Source organism: Lithohypha guttulata, assembly GCF_036872675.1.
Source record: "Lithohypha guttulata strain CCFEE 5908 chromosome Unknown scaffold_2, whole genome shotgun sequence".
Classification (NCBI taxonomy): domain Eukaryota; kingdom Fungi; phylum Ascomycota; class Eurotiomycetes; order Chaetothyriales; family Trichomeriaceae; genus Lithohypha; species Lithohypha guttulata.
In genome coordinates, this window is record NW_027042751.1 from 496,809 (window position 1) to 514,412 (window position 17,604).

General features: G+C 49.1%; 6 protein-coding genes across 6 annotated transcripts; 2 read left to right on the forward strand and 4 right to left on the reverse strand.

Moving 5' to 3' along the window:
- Positions 1 to 251: 251 nt before the first annotated feature.
- Positions 252 to 1,616, reverse strand: LTR64_002306 (uncharacterized protein; the record flags this gene model as incomplete). The annotated part of the gene is made up of 1 exon (XM_064896678.1): positions 252 to 1,616. One exon carries the CDS (start codon positions 1,614 to 1,616, stop codon positions 252 to 254), a length of 1,365 nt encoding a protein of 454 aa, XP_064755628.1.
- Positions 1,617 to 1,759: 143 nt separating this feature from the next.
- Positions 1,760 to 3,057, forward strand: LTR64_002307 (uncharacterized protein; the record flags this gene model as incomplete). Its single annotated transcript, XM_064896679.1, has 2 exons — positions 1,760 to 1,786; positions 1,834 to 3,057. The coding sequence occupies 2 exons, from the start codon at positions 1,760 to 1,762 to the stop codon at positions 3,055 to 3,057; spliced, it is 1,251 nt and encodes a 416-aa protein (XP_064755629.1).
- A 308-nt stretch (positions 3,058 to 3,365) lies between these two features.
- On the forward strand, positions 3,366 to 6,761 carry LTR64_002308 (putative secondary metabolism biosynthetic enzyme; the record flags this gene model as incomplete). The annotated part of the gene is made up of 2 exons (XM_064896680.1): positions 3,366 to 3,648; positions 3,859 to 6,761. The coding sequence occupies 2 exons, from the start codon at positions 3,366 to 3,368 to the stop codon at positions 6,759 to 6,761; spliced, it is 3,186 nt and encodes a 1,061-aa protein (XP_064755630.1).
- A 2,460-nt stretch (positions 6,762 to 9,221) lies between these two features.
- LTR64_002309 (uncharacterized protein) lies at positions 9,222 to 9,683 on the reverse strand (the record flags this gene model as incomplete). The annotated part of the gene is made up of 1 exon (XM_064896681.1): positions 9,222 to 9,683. The coding sequence occupies one exon, from the start codon at positions 9,681 to 9,683 to the stop codon at positions 9,222 to 9,224; it is 462 nt and encodes a 153-aa protein (XP_064755631.1).
- A 1,838-nt stretch (positions 9,684 to 11,521) lies between these two features.
- On the reverse strand, positions 11,522 to 14,159 carry LTR64_002310 (uncharacterized protein; the record flags this gene model as incomplete). Its single annotated transcript, XM_064896682.1, has 2 exons — positions 11,522 to 12,806; positions 12,868 to 14,159. The coding sequence occupies 2 exons, from the start codon at positions 14,157 to 14,159 to the stop codon at positions 11,522 to 11,524; spliced, it is 2,577 nt and encodes an 858-aa protein (XP_064755632.1).
- Positions 14,160 to 15,317: 1,158 nt separating this feature from the next.
- Positions 15,318 to 16,709, reverse strand: LTR64_002311 (uncharacterized protein; the record flags this gene model as incomplete). Its single annotated transcript, XM_064896683.1, has 1 exon — positions 15,318 to 16,709. The coding sequence occupies one exon, from the start codon at positions 16,707 to 16,709 to the stop codon at positions 15,318 to 15,320; it is 1,392 nt and encodes a 463-aa protein (XP_064755633.1).
- Positions 16,710 to 17,604: the final 895 nt, after the last annotated feature.

Here is a 17,604-nt window from a genome sequence, read left to right on the forward strand (position 1 = left end):
TTGACCCGTTGACGCAGTGTTCGTTGGTCGACATGAGATTTTGTTCGTCATCTTCTCTGCTAACAGATTGTCAATGACCTCCTTGGGAACAATTGCGCGCCACGCGTGATAATTAGTGTACTTACATCCGCGATTGTAATCATAGCGATCGGCCTCTACACGCAACGTCGAGCAAACCAGGGCCTTGGTCCAAACTGTAAGGCTGACAGAACGATCATGGTGGTTGGGAACGCATTCTAGAAGCTGAATGTTTATCCACCAGCACGTTGAATGCCCTGCTCTGCTGATCGGACCAGACTTTCGAGACCTTTTTCTCTCAACTTTGGAATGATGCCTCTGAAAGCTTCCCGTGCTTGGATGGTCTTCCCGTCTTTCAGTAGCAAGTCGGCTTTGGTCATCTCTGCTGAAATCAGTCCGAGGTCGCAAACACTATCTCGATCTTCAGGTTTAACGACTTCTGCAGTTTTGATGGCTTGGTCTGCCCAGGCTAGGATCGCTTTGCGGGCAGCGGCAAGGTTCTCCTTGTTTGCTGGCTGACCATTTATGGTGGCTCCTGGTTTCTTCATTGCTATGTCCATAGTCGAAGCAATATTACTCAAAACCTGGACCTCCTTGCATGATCGGTTACCATTACACGCTTGTCGTAGTGGTGCAAGCGTCAACATGTATACCTGCACGGCATTCGACTCTTCACCAGTTGTAGCGTAGAGATCACCCATCTGGCTCAGCATGCTAGCTATCTCATCCAGTGGCAGGCCAGCCGCGTTATCCTCGCTAAAGCCTTTGGTTTGAGGGTTTTGTGTCTCCTTCACAAGCAGACCGATTGCATCGGACAGGACTTCTTTGGCCTTTGTGGTGTTGCGCATGTATTCACCTTCGTACAACGAGGCTACCTTGGCTCGGCAACGCAGGATAGTTCTCAGCATGCCACTCCTCAAAGACTTGGTTTGTTCTGGATCCTGCGAAGTTACGCCTCGATCAATATCAGCCACCTTCTCCTCGCACATGTTGATTGTTCCGTCTAGCACTTCGATAGCGCCCTTGGCCCTCCCGAACTTCTCCAGCATTTCTGCCAGTCTCGTGCGAATGCCGATGACTTCAGGGCTGTACGGGTCCATGCCTGACTCATGCGCCATCTTGAGAGCATGAGTTAGATGCATCTCCGCTTTCTCAGGATCGGGGGTGACGTAGACATGCTGCAGCCCCATGCGCAAGGCCTGCTCGACGAGTGGTGGATAGGCGGCATATTGAGGTGCAACGCGCGTGTAGTAGTCATAGATTAGGAGACTAAGCAGTGACACTGAGGCAACCGAGGCCACGAGTAGGGCAGGGAAAATGACGGGATAGTCCTTTCGTGCTAGTCGCAGCTGCTCTTTGAATCTTTCTCTGAAGGATGGCTGAGAAGATGCGCCGAAGTTAGACGCCAGTCGAGATTGAGGGAGCTTGACCAGCGACTGATTTGGTCTTGTGTGCAGTACTTGACGGATATTCGATGGTCGCAAACATGGCTGATGTGACTGTCGAGCAGTTCGATGAGCCAACACACGAAATGATTGCATGTTTGATGGCTCTGGCCGTGGGAAGTGAACAGCGACAGGGTAGTTGACATTATCCATTGACGATCTGAGCATAATTCCAGCGTCAATGAGGTCATTTTTATTCTTCGAACGCGTCTCCAACTTTCATCTCGCATTCGTCCTTTTGATCTTCCACGAAGCACCTACTACCACACAACATCCTCTAGCAGATGTGATAGACCATGTGTGGGCGGTATGCTTTGGGCATAGTAAGTTGCTTGAACTAGGCGAATTGAGTGCGATCTGACAGCGGCAGCGTGCCTCCTTCGTACGATATCAGCTGCAGCAGCAGAACATGCAGGTCGACAATGCGCCGAACGATGATGAAGCTCGAGAGACCTACAATTTCCCACCTGGTGCTTACGGTCTTGTTTATCGCGCCGAGGTGCCCGACAACGGGTTGAGCAACGACGGTCAAGGTCATACTGAGAACGATAACACTAACGAGGGAGCATATGACGAAGCAGAGGCGCAGGAGACCCAGGAGGAACCCAGCTCGCACAAAAAAGCTGGCTTTAATGGAAAGTACGAGCTCAAGACTATGAAATGGGGTCTAATTCCTTTCTGGACGAAGCGCTCTCCAGATTATGGCTCAATGATGCGGACCATCAACTGCAGAGACGACTCTTTGATCGAAAATCGTGGTATGTGGAACACTATGAAGCAGAGGAAAAGATGCATTGTGGTGGCTCAAGGCTTTTACGAATGGCTGAAGAAGGGCCCTGGTGGAAAGGAGAAAATACCTCATTTCGTGAAGCGCAAAGATGGTCAACTCATGTGCTTTGCTGGTCTATGGGATTGTGTCAAGTACGAAGATGCTCAAGACAAACTATACACGTACACCATTATAACGACCGACTCAAATAAACAACTCACTTTTCTACACGATCGAATGCCGGTCATCCTCGACCCCAACACTGATGCCATGCGACTGTGGATGGATCCTACCACCACAAAGTGGTCAAACGAGTTGCAGAACATTCTCAAACCATTTCAAGGTGAGCTAGAATGTTATCCTGTTCACAAAGATGTTGGTAAGGTTGGCAATAACTCTCCAGATTTCATTATACCTGTTGATAGCAAAGACAACAAAAAGAACATTGCCAATTTCTTTGGAAATGCTAAGAAGAATAATGCCAAAGTCGAGGAATTGAGAGAGACCATAGACCACGACAGCTCGGAGAATCATGCTCCTTTACCCATACCTGCTCAGAATGAGAATTTGAAGCGCAAAGCTGGTGTCGAGGACGAGGGACATATCGACAAGGCAATGAAACTTGAGTTCGACCCAGATACCAAGCCTCAGACACAGGCATCCTCCAGTCCTGCAAAGCCCATCACTCCTGCAAAACCCACTGGTGCGAGAAAGACAAGAAGCGCGACCAGCAATGCGGGATCCACGAAGAAACCAAGTCCTATTAAGACAGAAGGCAATCAACGCATCACGGGCTTCTTTGGCAAGGGAGACGCCCCTGGTTGAGCCTATATGCGACACTAACCGAGATCTGAAATCTACCGTTCGCAAAATCACTCCTCGTCGTTCGGCATAGGGAAAGGCGAAATATGAGAGACGCCGAGTCAATCTGCAGGCACTTCTCGCGCCGAGCTCCTGCTATTTTATAGCTCCTGAGCTATTTCGGAGCATACGGAGAGACCCCACCCAATCGTGGTGTAAAACGTGGGGTACTCCGTGGATCCACCTCCGGCGGAATAGGTTCTCAGCCGGCGGAACAATTCTTACACATCAGCATCGATTTGCATATCAATATGTCGATATTCACCAACAACATGGCGGATCTCCAGAGTCTAGAGACGACTCAAGTAACCATGACGACCACAACCGTGACTACGTCGCCGCCTGCTACGGTGCAGGCGGTTGTTGATGAAAACTCTCCAAATAATGGTATGGCAGCACGACCACATCCATCAATATATTGGACCGTGGATAGTCTGTTGAGAAAACATGCTGCTGAAGATGAAGATATACCGATGATTGGATATCCTGCCACGGGAGCAGCAGATTATGAAGTATACACCGCGAAAATAGTGAACAGATATGTGGACGCCGCATGTGTATGGTACCAGAAGCAGGGTTTACTACCAGCCGTGAGTCGTGACCCTCTATAGGCACGAGTCTTTCTCTAATCAATATAGGACGCCTCATTAGACAACGCTCCAGTAGTCGCTCTACTCACCCCTTCCTGCTTCGATGCAATAATATCCTTTTTCACTCTCGGTCGATTGGGTTATGCTGTCCTTTTTCTCTCAACTAGACTTACAGCTCCAGCATATGTGAGCCTAATGAAATTAGCTAATTGTGCCACAATCGTGGCGACACCCCAATACAACACCGTCATCGAGGACATGCGATTGGAGATGCAACTGACCTCTTTACCACGTATCAACCAGCAGGACTACCGCTCGATCTTCAATGTTCCCAAGTTTTCCCGACCTTGCGACGCAGAGAGAGAATCAAAAAAAGTCGCATGGATCATTCATTCGTCTGGCACGACTGGCTTTCCCAAACCTATTTTCATCACAAACTTCGGCTGTCTAGCAAACTGGCGTAAAGGACTCGGTTTTCGTTCTTTCACCGTCTCGCCCTTGTTTCACTCTCATGCCCTTCATGAGTTTGGTCGAGCAATTTACGCAAAACGGCCAATGTATTTCGGCAATCACCAATTACCAGTCACCAGACAGAACTTACTTGCGGCCATGAAAGTTGCCAAGCCAGAGATGGTATGTGCTGTCCCATACGTGCTCAAATTGCTAGCAGAAAAGGAGGAAGGTATCGTGGAACTGGCCAAAGCCAAGATCGTCATGTATGGTGGGAGTGCCTGCCCAGATCCTCTGGGAGACGAGCTTGTCAGCAAAGGCGTTAATCTGTCAGGGAACTATGGAGCTACTGAAACGGGCTTCATCATGAACTCATATCGTCAACCGGGCACAGGTGACAACGAATGGAACTACTTGAGACTCTATAAGCCTGTCGCAGACCATGTGCTGATGGACGAGATCTCACCTGGTATTTTCGAATGTGTTGCATTGGATGGTCTACCAAGCAAAGTTGCCACGAACACTGACGATCCGCCAAACGCATTCAGAACGAAGGATCTTTTCAAACGACATCCTGATCCAGCGAAGTCGAATTACTGGAAATACGTCAGCAGACTCGACGACAGATTGACCCTTGTCAACGGCGAGAAGGTCTTGCCTATACCAATCGAGGGGCACATCCGAAAAAGTGAGCTCATTAGAGAGGTCGCTGTATTTGGCTTTCAGCGCACCGTACCTGGTGTTATCGTCTTCCGCAGTGAGCATGCACAACACCTCAGCGACGAAGATTTCTTGGAAAGGATATGGCCACAGATAGAAGAAGCAAACAGCCAAGCTGAGACTTTCTCACGTATACCAAAAGACCTAGTTGTCGTGCGACCTGCTGACGAAGTCTACCCGAAAACAGATAAGAACACCATAATTCGAGCACAAATGTACGAACAATACAAAGATATCGTTGCACAAGCTTATCAGCAATTCGAATCAGGTGCGCCTGCACAATCAGACAAACCGCTCTTACAACTTGAGCTCCCTCAACTCGAAGATTTCCTCCTCACGAAATTCCGCAATGATCTCAATGTACCACTAGAATCGGCAAATAGCGATATCTTCTCAGCAGGCGTGGACAGCTTGCAAACAACCAGGATATGGACCATGATCAAGAAAGAGCTGGATATTGGTGGGAATGCAGACAAACTATCGCAAAACGTTGTCTTTGAGAGAGGGACTGTTCGCTCACTTGCACAACATATTTATAATATACGACTTGGGATTGACGATAGTGATACCGACGCAAGCGAGGCGAAGATTACAGTCATGCAAGACCTGCTCGATAAGTACAGCACATTTACGCCGCACGATCCTACTGGTAAGCCGAAAGTCAACGCAAAAACAGTTCTTTTGACAGGTGTCACTGGTGGTCTGGGCTCAATCCTCCTCGCCAATCTCCTCAGACGCGACGATATCTTACGCATATACTGCCTCGTCCGTGCTTCCGACCCATCAACAGCTCAGGATCGTGTATTCACAGCACTACATTCTCGCAACCTCCTCTCGTCCCTAACTCATGGCCAGACCGATCGCATCGTCGCTCTTGCATCCGACCTCTCCCAGCCCACCCTTGGCCTCGACGAGACACACCTCACCCAGCTCCTCAGCAGCGTAACACACATCATCCACTCCGCCTGGGCCGTAAACTTCAACCTGCCCCTGCTCTCCTTCGAACCACAACACATCCGCGGCGTCTACAATCTAATCGAACACATCGCTCTTCGCACCACGCACTTCACCCCAGCCAAATTCTATTTCTGCTCTTCCATCTCCGCCGCTTCAGGTACACCAAAACCAGCCACGATCCCCGAAACACTAATCTGGGACCTGCACCACGCACAACACATGGGCTACGGCCGCTCGAAACTCGTCGCGGAACGAATCACGCATGCTGCTATGAAGACCGCAAACCTTACCAGCCGTGTATTACGTATTGGTCAACTCGCGGGCGATACAGTGAATGCATACTGGAATGATACCGAAGCCATTGCGCTCATGATCCGGTCAGCGCTGCCGAGTTCTGCAGGCTGTCTACCTGCTCTTGATGAATCTCCTAGCTGGTTACCGGTCGATAAAGCTGCTGAAGTTATCGAGCAGCTTGCTTTTGAGGCATGTGAAAGGTGTGAGAGGAGGAATATAGATCTAGCGTATCATATCCTCAACCCAGCAACGTTGAGTTGGAAAAGGGATCTAGTGTCGATGTTACAGAATCATTCAACGATGCCAAAGTTCGAGGTTGTTGAGACCAATGAGTGGTTGGAGAGGCTGAAAGCGAGTGATGGAGATGTTCGACGGAATCCAAGTAGGAAGTTGATGGACTTTTGGAAGGGTAAGTATGGTATTCACACGAAACCGGACCAGGTTCAGCCGGACGTTAGTGCAGATGTGGAAGCTGGGGAGAAAACCAAAGAGGAAGGGGATGTTGGTCAGGGCTTGAAGTTTGAGACAAAGTCGACTGTTCGAGATAGCAGCGTGCTGGGTCAGGTGAAAGATCCTGTAAGTGGTGGGCTGATGGGTAGGATCGTGGATGTTTGGATGAAGAGGTGGAATGCTGAACTCGAGGCCCTGAATAGATAATGCAAGTAGCGTAACAACGTTTATTCAGGCCATGGTTGTACTTGTTCCAACGCCAGCGAGAAAACGCTTCTGCGGACTGTGATCGAGAGAATGACATCTAAAGTAAATTGCTGTGCATATCTGAAATTCTCAAGCTACAATGCTACCCATCCTGCATTCGTAATCCACTCGGTTCCTCAGTAGGCGCATCTTTCAATACGCACCACTGTCTTGACGCTAATACACGAATCGAGTTATCTCAGGAATCTCCTATTGCAACGTCTGGTATTTGACGTATCTGCTTACCAAGCCGTAGCCCTTCCGGAACATCCTTTGTCCGCCTGGCCCGTCATCCTATACACCCGTCGACATTATTGTATAAGCGAAGCTTGCAATAAAACAACTGGTTGAAGCTATTTGAAGGGGTATACTCATCGTCCGCAGCATGTCTCTGCGCGTCAGCTATTGGAAAGGAGCAGACGTACTGCTCCTAGCCAGTTTACCACCTTATGACTCGGTGCCAGCCGGGAATGTACACATGATCATTCTCATTTAAGTCCCACCACATCATGTACTCTCCATTGCAGCTGGGAGGATCTAGACCTGGTTCCCAGTTTTCGCGAGTCCGCCAGTTTTTGAGCGCAGAGATCAGTTCATCATTTGTTTTTTTAACTTGAAAAGCATAGTCTGTGGGATCCAAGTTCTTCCAATAGGCTTCTGCGTCCATTTGAAGCTGCAATTCATCCTTGAAGAGCCTGCATAAATCAGGGGTGAATAGTCTGTCAACGTGGTGGTAGTCTATAAATCCCTGGCTGTCATGCAGTAGCGTGTATACAGGCTTGTCCGGGCTATAGCTCAATAGACGCCACTGTAGACCTCGAAGGTAGAGGCAATATGAAACCAGTCGATTGTTTTCGACATGAAAATCGTTATCGTGTACTTTAGCCAGCATTCTCGTGAGCTTGCACTCATGACAAGTATCAGACACACGGCCAAAGTCGCGGCCCTCAGCGTAATTGTTGATAAGATGCAGAATATCAAGGCTTTGGTCTCTTGCCATTATAGCAGCCTCGAGGCCGCGCGCTTGGAGAACTTCCAACATGTAAGGATAACTATTTCCGAGTAGCAAGCGAAATTAATTATGCTGAAACTGTGAAGGCTCACCGAAGTCCCATTGCTTAACCTTGTACCGAAACATTCTGATAGTGGTCAACCTCAGACACCTCCTTACGTAAGCCGTACAATATTCCTTGAAGAATCTCGCAGCTATGGAGAGTCGGCTATATTTGTTAGGGGCATCACGAGTGGTGATTCTGTTGAGTAGGATGACGCCGACTTCGATAGCGTTACGTACGGCACAGCTATCGTCCACAGTGCAGAGCTTTTCAACAGCTGCCTCGACTTGTCTTTGTTTTATTGCCATATCAAAGAGTTGTTTCGTCGAGACGACTGAGGTATCGAAGGCAACAAGTATGGCTGGCATCTGATTTCTGGCTACCTCGATTCGGAATGACGCTGAGCTTACTATATCATTGAATTGGTGACATACTAGCCGTACATGTCTATGTGATCGTGGTGAGCAAGTGAAGAAGCTGAGTATCTTGGACACTAGCTCGTTGGGCAGGCGGCTGATGTCCGTCATCTTCTGCAAGATACAGAGCAGTGCTTTCTCACCAATCCCTTTCGAGCTGGGTGGTGGTCTGTAGTGGTGACCGACTTTCAGGTAGAGAGGATGCGATCTCAGGTCAAAGCTTGTCCAGGCTGGGGAAAGAGTCTGGATAGGCTTCGGGATCATTAGGGGAGTTTCAGAGTGGAAGGCAAGACTTGTGTATGGTCTTGCTCAGCATCTATCACAATATATATTCCCTCTGACTGTGTTGGTAAGCATCTCGATGGCCGTCGTGTCTCTAAACTCATATTGTTGACTCAACTTTTACAACAAACGAAAGGATGAATGTGTCGATAGAACTACCACCCCACTGCTCAGGCATACCTGCTCAAACTTCCTGTTTGGTGTTCGCAGGTAGAACCAAGAACAAAGGTAGCAGTGTACTATACACAATGTTATGTTTATACAACCGAGTGGCTGCCCTGTTGATGACATGCTGAGATTAGCCTCTCCGTTAACACTTCGCGAACATGACAAGTGCCTGGCCTTTCTCTGAACATGACTGACTATACAGCCATGCCTATGAACTCGTACCTGAGCAACTCTTGAAGTATGAAGGAGCGGATATGGCGTGTATCGTCTGGAAAATCATGCTTGGCACTGTCTGGAAAAGGGTTCAATTAACAGAATATTAAGCTCCCATTGTCAGCAGTTTCCAAGTGTTCGCTCTTCCACGGTACCGCAAGCGAGTCAATTCGCCGAAGATCGAACCACCGACGCCAGCCAGGAGACACAACGTAGTTCGGATGTCAAACAGTTTCCAATCCGAACAGATTAGTTGCAACCACGATGCAGTCGACAATTGGCCGCCCCTACCTCGTCTCAAATCCACCAGACTGAATGGTTGCGTCGGACTTGTCGCTTCTGCCGCGCCGCCATGCTTTCCATCTATGCGATTTCTCCTTCTTCGTACGTTCCGAAACAGCCGCTGGCCCATCTTCGGTTGCATTTTCTGTAGTCGAAGCAATATCAGTTGTAGCTCCAGGCATATTGTTGCTTTCGTCTCCGCTCCCCGCCGTATCATATGCTGGAGGTTTGTTGTCGTCGACTAGCAGCTCTTTCGATGGTGGTGAGTATGGTGGCAGGGACTCCTCCTCTACATTCTGGCCTTGGTGAGGTTGGCTACTGGTAGCTCGGTTGGACTCTTCAGGCACAAGCTGGGCAGTACCATGTGCAGCCAATTTCTTCTGCTTGCGGTCTTTGCGAGCTTTGCGGACGCCAGCAGTCACAGCGACTCCCACACCAATAACTAGAAGTACTTCAAGGCCTGACATGGTGGATTGTTGCTCTGCCTTTTGTCCTCGGAAAACGTCTTGTCCCTTCGAATGGTGAAGACTGAACTACGTATGACGGAGAAGTTGATAACGATGGATTGACAGGATCGAGTCTCTATATCTCCGTTTCCTCGCAGAACATGTACGATTGATGTGACTTGTGTCAATGCGCGTCCCTCGGAGGCCAAGATAGTAGCTTTCTGTCAAGACAGGGGATATTGTTCACGAGAGACTGATGCCGATTGGTGGTGCCTACGTTGCGTCTCATTGCGCCACTGTTATTGAGGACTGAGGTTAGGGCTTCTTTGTCCTTGGCATCTGGCATACTCAAATTGTGGTTGAAACACTGCCTTCAGGCCTACCATGCTGTGCCAACATTTGCATTTCTGGGAAGTCACTAGCAGCGGATCACCGCTTCGGGGATGATTTGATGTGAAACGTTCCAATCGCATAGCAAGCCCGGAAGTCCTGCCTGACTACTCACTCGCTTTCGCTTTCTCGTTAGCTCTATCCGAGAAGTTCCCAGGTAGCAACGATATGCCTGGTCCTTTGTGTTTCACACAAATTGTCACATTCGAAGCAGGAGACTGCAATCAATATTTTTGGTCAGACTCTACGTCACTATCATCATTGGTCTCGTTGTTGCATTGCGCATCCGGAGCTACCTGAACGATGGCTGATATCCGATTTATAGCTGAAGCAGCGACCACCGACTCGACGTGCGTTATGCTCATGACACATTGACAACCTGTGGGTAGTAAATACTCGATGTCTACCATATCCCGCTATGATATGACCACCAAACTCGCGAAAACACTCAACTTCGATATTGGCGTTGTGCCTTTGTGCATCTCAATAAACCTCTTCCCAATTTTCAAGAACAAAGGGCACGAGCCAACGGTATTGTTGCAAGAGGTAATACAAAGAAGTTTGATTGTATTGTTATTGTCCTGTCATTGCATATAATTGTATACGACGGCCTGAGCTATGTCAAGAATGAATCGTCCTCTCCAAGCAAAATCCATTGCATACTCTGAGTAGCAGGTCTGCCTATCTGTGATATTGAGAACTCCACAACTACTACTCCCTTCTCGAGCCTTCCCAAGAAGCGATCCTCGGTCGACACCTTACTCCTATCTAAATGGATCCCTACCAAGTCCTAGGCCTCGAAAGAGGTTGCACGCAAGCACAGGTCAAAAAGGCATATCACATTTTGGCTCTCAAGAACCACCCTGACAAGGTAAGTCTTGAGGAACGTCCGCAAGCCACTAAAAAGATGCAACAGATCAACGATGCCTACAACAGTATTATGCTCAACGAGCCGTATCATTCTAATAAACCACAGCGCCGCAGCTCAAGGTCCGAATCAAGGTTTCCTGCGCCAGAAACCATCGTGATGCAGACCGTGCTGGGCGTCTTTTTATGCCAATGTGCAGTGTGGATGCTGTACTGTCGATGGCGGAGGCTCACTGATTGAGCGCAATGGACGACTTCATCATGAAGTGTGTATCTTCGCGTTGCATCTGTCCGACGTATAGTAGCCACGCTGTTCGTTAGTTCTGTTTCGCAAACACGTTGATTTAGAAAGAAATTGTACAAGGCAACCGCTCAGAGCAGCCATATCGAATAGCGTGCAGAGTACCTAGTCTCGTAGCCTATTTCGCCAAGCCCGACCAGGTTTCGGGACGGCCTCCTAAGCTGGAAATCGGCTGCTCTTGTGGATTCATGAACACTGATTTGAGAATATACGGAAGAACACAGTCAATAATCCGAAACATTAGGAATAGGTGCTTGTGGAAACATCAATATACTTTCATATACGTACTTATACAGATTCGTTAATTCAGGTTTCGCAGAGCATACTCCTCCTCCTCGTAGTCGTCTATGGCTCCTGCATTAAGCAGCATCTGCACTACCGTCTTGTGACCTTCTGCTGATGCGGCCCCTAGTGCGTTGCCGTATTCATCTCCTCCTTGAGCATTAACATCGGCCCCCTTCTCGAGCAGCATCTGCACTATCGTCTCGTAACCACAAGCTGATGCAAGGATTAGTGCGTCACCATAGTCCTTTCCTCCTTGAGCATTAACGGCCCCCTGCTCGAGCAGCATCTGCACCACGGTCTCGTGACCTTCTGTTGATGCGGCCTGTAGTGCGCTATCGTATATCAATCCTCCTTGAGCATGGATGTCCGCTCCCTTCTCGAGCAGTATCTGCACTACCGTCTCGTGACCTTCTATTGATGCGGCCTGTAGTGCGTTACCGTATAATCCTCCTTGAGCATTGATATCGGCTCGTGAGGTAGACAAGATACGTGCTAAGACATCTTCGAGCCCGAGCAGAGCTGCATAGTATGTTGCTGAGGCACGATCTTTAGCGGAAGCACCGTAATCGGTCTCTCTCCGCCATGGTCGGTCCGGGTCGTGAAGCATGATCCAACGGTCAAGCATCGTGCGTTCTCCCAAAAACTTAGTCGCCTTGACTGACAAGTGCGTAGCAGACTCAGCATCGGCCTGCCGATAGTGCTGATACCAATACCTTGCGGCAAACATCGCGAAAGGATACTGTTCAACCAGGTCTGGCGTCATGGCTTGTCCGAGAAACTCGTCGTCACTGAGATAGAGTAAACATGTCTGGCTGATTCGCGCATGCTCGACGGCAGCTGATATGGCAAACCGAGCGGCGCGGCCTTGTTTGATGCGATCGGACACCAGATACTCCTGCACCGAAAAGTGAGCTATACGGACAGCTTGGGCAGGGGTGTCATCATCACTGAAACTGCTGTCAGTCTGACGCGTGGTCAGATGGACCTCGATCATCCCGGGGCAGATGCAAAGCAGATCGTCAGTGCCCTCGAATCTCCGATCAGCGTCGAAACCCTTGTCATCCTCGAGGTCGATCGCGAGCGCATCGATCAGTTCATCAACTGAAAGAGGTCGAGTCGAACAACAGAGCAGCGCCAAGATCCGCTGAGCATCATCTTGCGATGCGGCATCAATGTTGCAGAGCATCCGCTCGTACGTCTCGTCGAGGGACGGAGGCAAGTCCCGAAGACGTTTTTCGAGATGTCTCACGCTCCGAGGACAATCTCGCAAGGACTGCAGCTGGCAGTCAACCCACCGGAACCTGGTTGCAAGTCAGTCTCAACTCTTTGTTCGTCTCTACATACCACCGAGCTGGTACTTACACGCCATTTGCATGTTGCGCCAGGTAGTCCTTGATCTTGCCGCGGTGGTCACCCCATCGCCGCAGGCCAGGATCGTGGTCGACATGGTGGATGAGGTAATCGTGGATATCTTGGCGTACATTGTGGTTGCTCAGTGCAACGTACTCCCTGTCCTGGATTTGGTCTTGAGAATACAGATGGTCTCGGATGTCTGGCAGGTCCCGGCTGGTGACGAGTAAGTGCAATCCGGGCAATGACCATTGGCGCATCGTCTGAATCGTTGCTAACACGTCACGACGTACGTTACCAGCAGGACATTCGTCTAGTGCGTCCAGCAAGATGTACACATGACGACTTCTAGTCACCGCTTGGCGTAGGTGTTCCATCAATACCGGCACAGCAGGCGTGCCATGGTTGGTCGAGTCTTGTAATTTTGCTAAATCTGCCTCAACACCAGCGATCTGTCCTGACAACTGCAGCAACAGCGCCCGTAGCAGCGCGGATACATCCCGCTTGGACTCATCGTTGAAGGTGAAGAAGAAGAACGCGGTCGCACTTCCCGGGCGAGCACGTTGTTGACGAAAGGCGTGCTGAATGGCGGTGGAACACAGGACAGACTTACCAGAGCCAGCAAAGCCGTACAGCCAGAGAAACGAGTTGTCCCGCTGCAGCCATGCGGTAAAGGGCGGACCTTGCACAAACCATCGCCCGGTCCCAGCGTGACGTTTGGTGCACGCGGCATTGTAATCGACCGTCGCATCAGGTGCTCGCAACCATTGACGCACCCCAGCCGCCAGATGTTGTGCTTGTGCACTCTTGACAATGTGTTTCACTTCTTCGATGTCGTTCTGGGTGTTTTGATGTTCCTTCAAATGGAGAGCTTGCAGGGCGATCGACAGGTTTTCGCGGAAGGCGCCGACGTCTTCGTCGAGCTTCGCGAGAGTGCTTTTGCGAAAAGGGTACGCCGCGCACCGTCCGGCAGCTCGAATAGCTGTAGTCACATTGGTCGTCGGCTCTTTCTGAAACTTTCGTACCTCCTCTTGCAGATCCTGAATCACGTCCTCACTTCGGTAGATGGCGTTTTCAATGTTCTGTAGAGTCGTCTGCTCGTTGGACCGCCATTTTCGTAACCGGAGCACTTCGTCGATAACACCCAGAGTCTGTAAAAGGTCGCTCAATCGGTTCGTGGTTTTGGCTAGATCCTCCTCGCGATCCTTGTAGGCTGCATAGTATTTGTAGAGGTACTCTGTAGTCTGGAGGCCGAGGGAAACAAGACCCGCTACACTAGCGGTGACGGATAAAGGGTCGCCCATCACGCATATCCACCAGCGGATAGACACCAGTTCACTCGAGCGATCGCGATGACAGAATCACGCGATGACATGTCGGCAGGCCAGGGTGTTGTTGTTCTACTTCTTCTTTGTAGTGAGGAGGAGCCGTTGACGCAGCCCGGAAGTTGCAGCAGTCCAACCTCAGCGCTTACAGATTCAGCCTTAGGTCGACACGTGGGCAGACCACCTTCGCACGTGATATGTGAAATCCGATAAGAGCACGTGAGCAATTCTCGAGTATCCTTCGCCAGATGGCAGCGATAGTGTGGCCACCGTATCCATAAGCTCCACTTTGGGATCGGCGCCTGTTCTAGCTTGTAGAGTTAGCCTTTTGCAAGGGTCTTTGACGCAAGGTCTACAACTAATCAGAGATTACACTGTACACACTGCACAAGATTGCCCGCCTAGATGCTGTACACACAGCAATCGTATGCAACAGCATGGCGCCGAAGCTTGCGGTCTCAACGCATGCTCTCGTACGCGATATGAGATCTGACCAAACACTAATCCCACATGCCATCAGCATGTGCGAAACAAACACCACCCTCCCCACCAGGAGCACTTCCAACCCCCCAGACAGTAAATGCAATCGCTGCAAACTCGCCTCCGAAACCCCCCTCCTAGTGCAAACCAACTGCTGCCCCTCCAGCAGCCACCTCGAATGCTTCATCCTACACATGCAGAGCCACTGGCGAAGCACATCCTGCGTCCATTCTAGAAACGTCAAGCAACCACTTCACCACCCCACCCCCGACAACGACAAGCTCTGCTGCGACGCCAAGATCTCAGCCGAGGAGAGTTGTAAATTCATGTGTTTGGGGAGGTGGGACGCGGTGTTTCGCGCCGTTGAGCGCGGGCAGAATAAGAATGCTGTTGCTGCGAATAGTTTGATTGAGGGGTATTGGGGTGGAGTTGTTCATAAGCCGGCGGGAGGTCGAGGGTTTTGCGGTTTTAGGGATGGTCACAAGTGTATACAATACCATATAGAAGATACATTGATCCACATTTTAGCTTTGACGAGACTTCTGTTTCCTGCTTGAACTCTTCTTCTTCTTTCGAGTGATTGTTCAGCGTAATTCAACGAATAGTTTCGTAGTCCAGTGCTTGGTAGCTCACAAATTGTGTAGACGGATCTTCAAGTTAATGAGACCCATTCACTCCATCTGTATTCAATGTCCAAGCCTGTGGCGATTTCAACTCCAACTTCTCTGCAGTCCCTTCTGACCTCTTCGCCAAATCATTCACCTTCTCGACCTCAAATCCTGCAATCGCTTTATACGCTAAACCAATACTCTCCAGCTCCTGCTGCGGAATGATATCGTCGATGTGCTTGAACCCATCTGGTGCTCTCTCATAAGCAAGTTGCATGACGTGATCGGGTCCGTTGCCACGATTGGCCATGACGATCTTGGCTGTGACAGGTAGTCGGTCGTTTTGATATTGATGCAAGGCGCCAGGTATATCTGCGAGGCTAGTACAGGTAAGGAGGCATTTTGTAAGAGAGGCAGCGTCGAGAATAGCTTGGGATGCGCCGTTGCTACCGATGGGATACATCGGGTGTGCAGCGTCGCCGAGGAGGGTCAATCGTCCGAAACTCCATTGTGCTACTGGGTCGCGATCGCACATTGGGTATTCATAGACCATGTCAGTCTTCTCGATAAGGTCAGGGACATTAAGAAAGCCAAAGGTCCAGTCCTTGAAGGCGCCCGCGAACCGCTCTTTAGGCACAGACATTGTCCAGTCAGTCTTCTCTGGTGGTGTTGTGTCAGGATCATTCTCGTCCCTTATTCTCAGCTCTGCGATCCAGTTGACCAAGGACTTGGGAGGACTTGATAGCTGTGCGCGCTTCGATATAGGGTAGGCGATGAATTTCTGATTCGCATGGCCAGACCAGATCATGCTACCACCAGTAAGATAAGGCTCACGTTCTAGACATCCTCGCCAGAGTATGCGACCTGAGAAATGTGGCGGCCCTTCTTCCGGGTACAGGATACGTCGGACCGTCGAGTTAATTCCATCAGCGGCCACCACAAGGTCAGCTTCCACCTCCGGTGTCGACGCTGAAATGTTCGTCTTCCGCTGGACGAAATGTAATCTGACTCTCTCACTCGTATTTTTCTGATCGTCGAAGCTATTCAAAGCGTGGTTGAGGTGGACACTGTCCTTGCCTAGACGTTCCTTCACAGCTTCCAACAGCAGCATCTGTAGATGACCACGATGTATACTGAATTGGGGGACGTTGTAGCCAGCATATTCGCCTCTTGGTTCGCTGATGATCGGATTACCGAAACGGTCATAATAATTGAGCTCCTGTGTCTTTATGCCGGTGCTTTCGAGTGCTGGCAATAAGCCCAAATCTCGAAGCACTAGAATGGCGTGTGGCTGCACATTGATGCCAACCCCCAACGATGTCAGCTGATTGGCTGCTTCAAAGATCTCGATGTTCTTAAACCCATGTGCGTGGAGCTGTAAGGCAGTGACCAGGCCGCCGACACCAGCACCGATGATTGCCACTCGCGCATCTGTCGCCATGTTATCGAAGTCGTCTACTCATCATTCAATGCACATGTGCAAGATCGATATTTTCGTGAGGTACGCTGGCACCTCGTAAGTTTGTCGTTCTAGACCTGTTGAGTTTAACCTATTTCCCCAGCTCCGCTGTTGGGGAAGATGAAGATCCGTTCTGCATTAACTCCGCGGACCGTCAAAAACATCGGTCACCAAAAACATCACTTTTTTCTGCGCCAACTTTTTTTTGTTATTCTTATCGCATTCAATAACACCACGCAATATAGGTAAAGTAAATAAGCAGAATTTAACAACTGCTATCGCAGTATATAATAAAGGTATATATAAGTCGATTCGAGCGACTATAACTGTATTTAGCGTCCACTATAGTACGCTAGGTAGTAGAATTAAAAGTTATACGATAATCACAGAGTCGCAATAGTCGTAGCAGAAACTCACCGATATATAAAAGAAACGACTTACCTAGATAATAATTAAGATAGAAGTAACAAGCTAGGCTATTAGCTACTAGCGTTTATAAGAAACTATATCCTTTATTATAAGCCTTAACGGACGCAATAGCTATATTAGAAAAAGATAGGTATAACGATATATTACACAAACGCTAGCTATTAAAACTAAAGTAGGTAAGTCTATTAATTATAGAAGAGTATAGTATATTATAAAAGAGGGTATATTACGGTAGTTTAACGAGCTATTTATTATATACAACAGTAAGAACATTTAAGAGTCGTATATTTAGAATATAGACGAAGTTAGTACTACTTTAAACAGGTATAGTAACTAGAATATAGTTAGTCGCTACGATACTAATATATCTATTATTAAACGTCCTTATAAACGCGAATAAGTAACGTCTATTAAGTATATCTATATAAACGGTTAGTTAATCTAACTA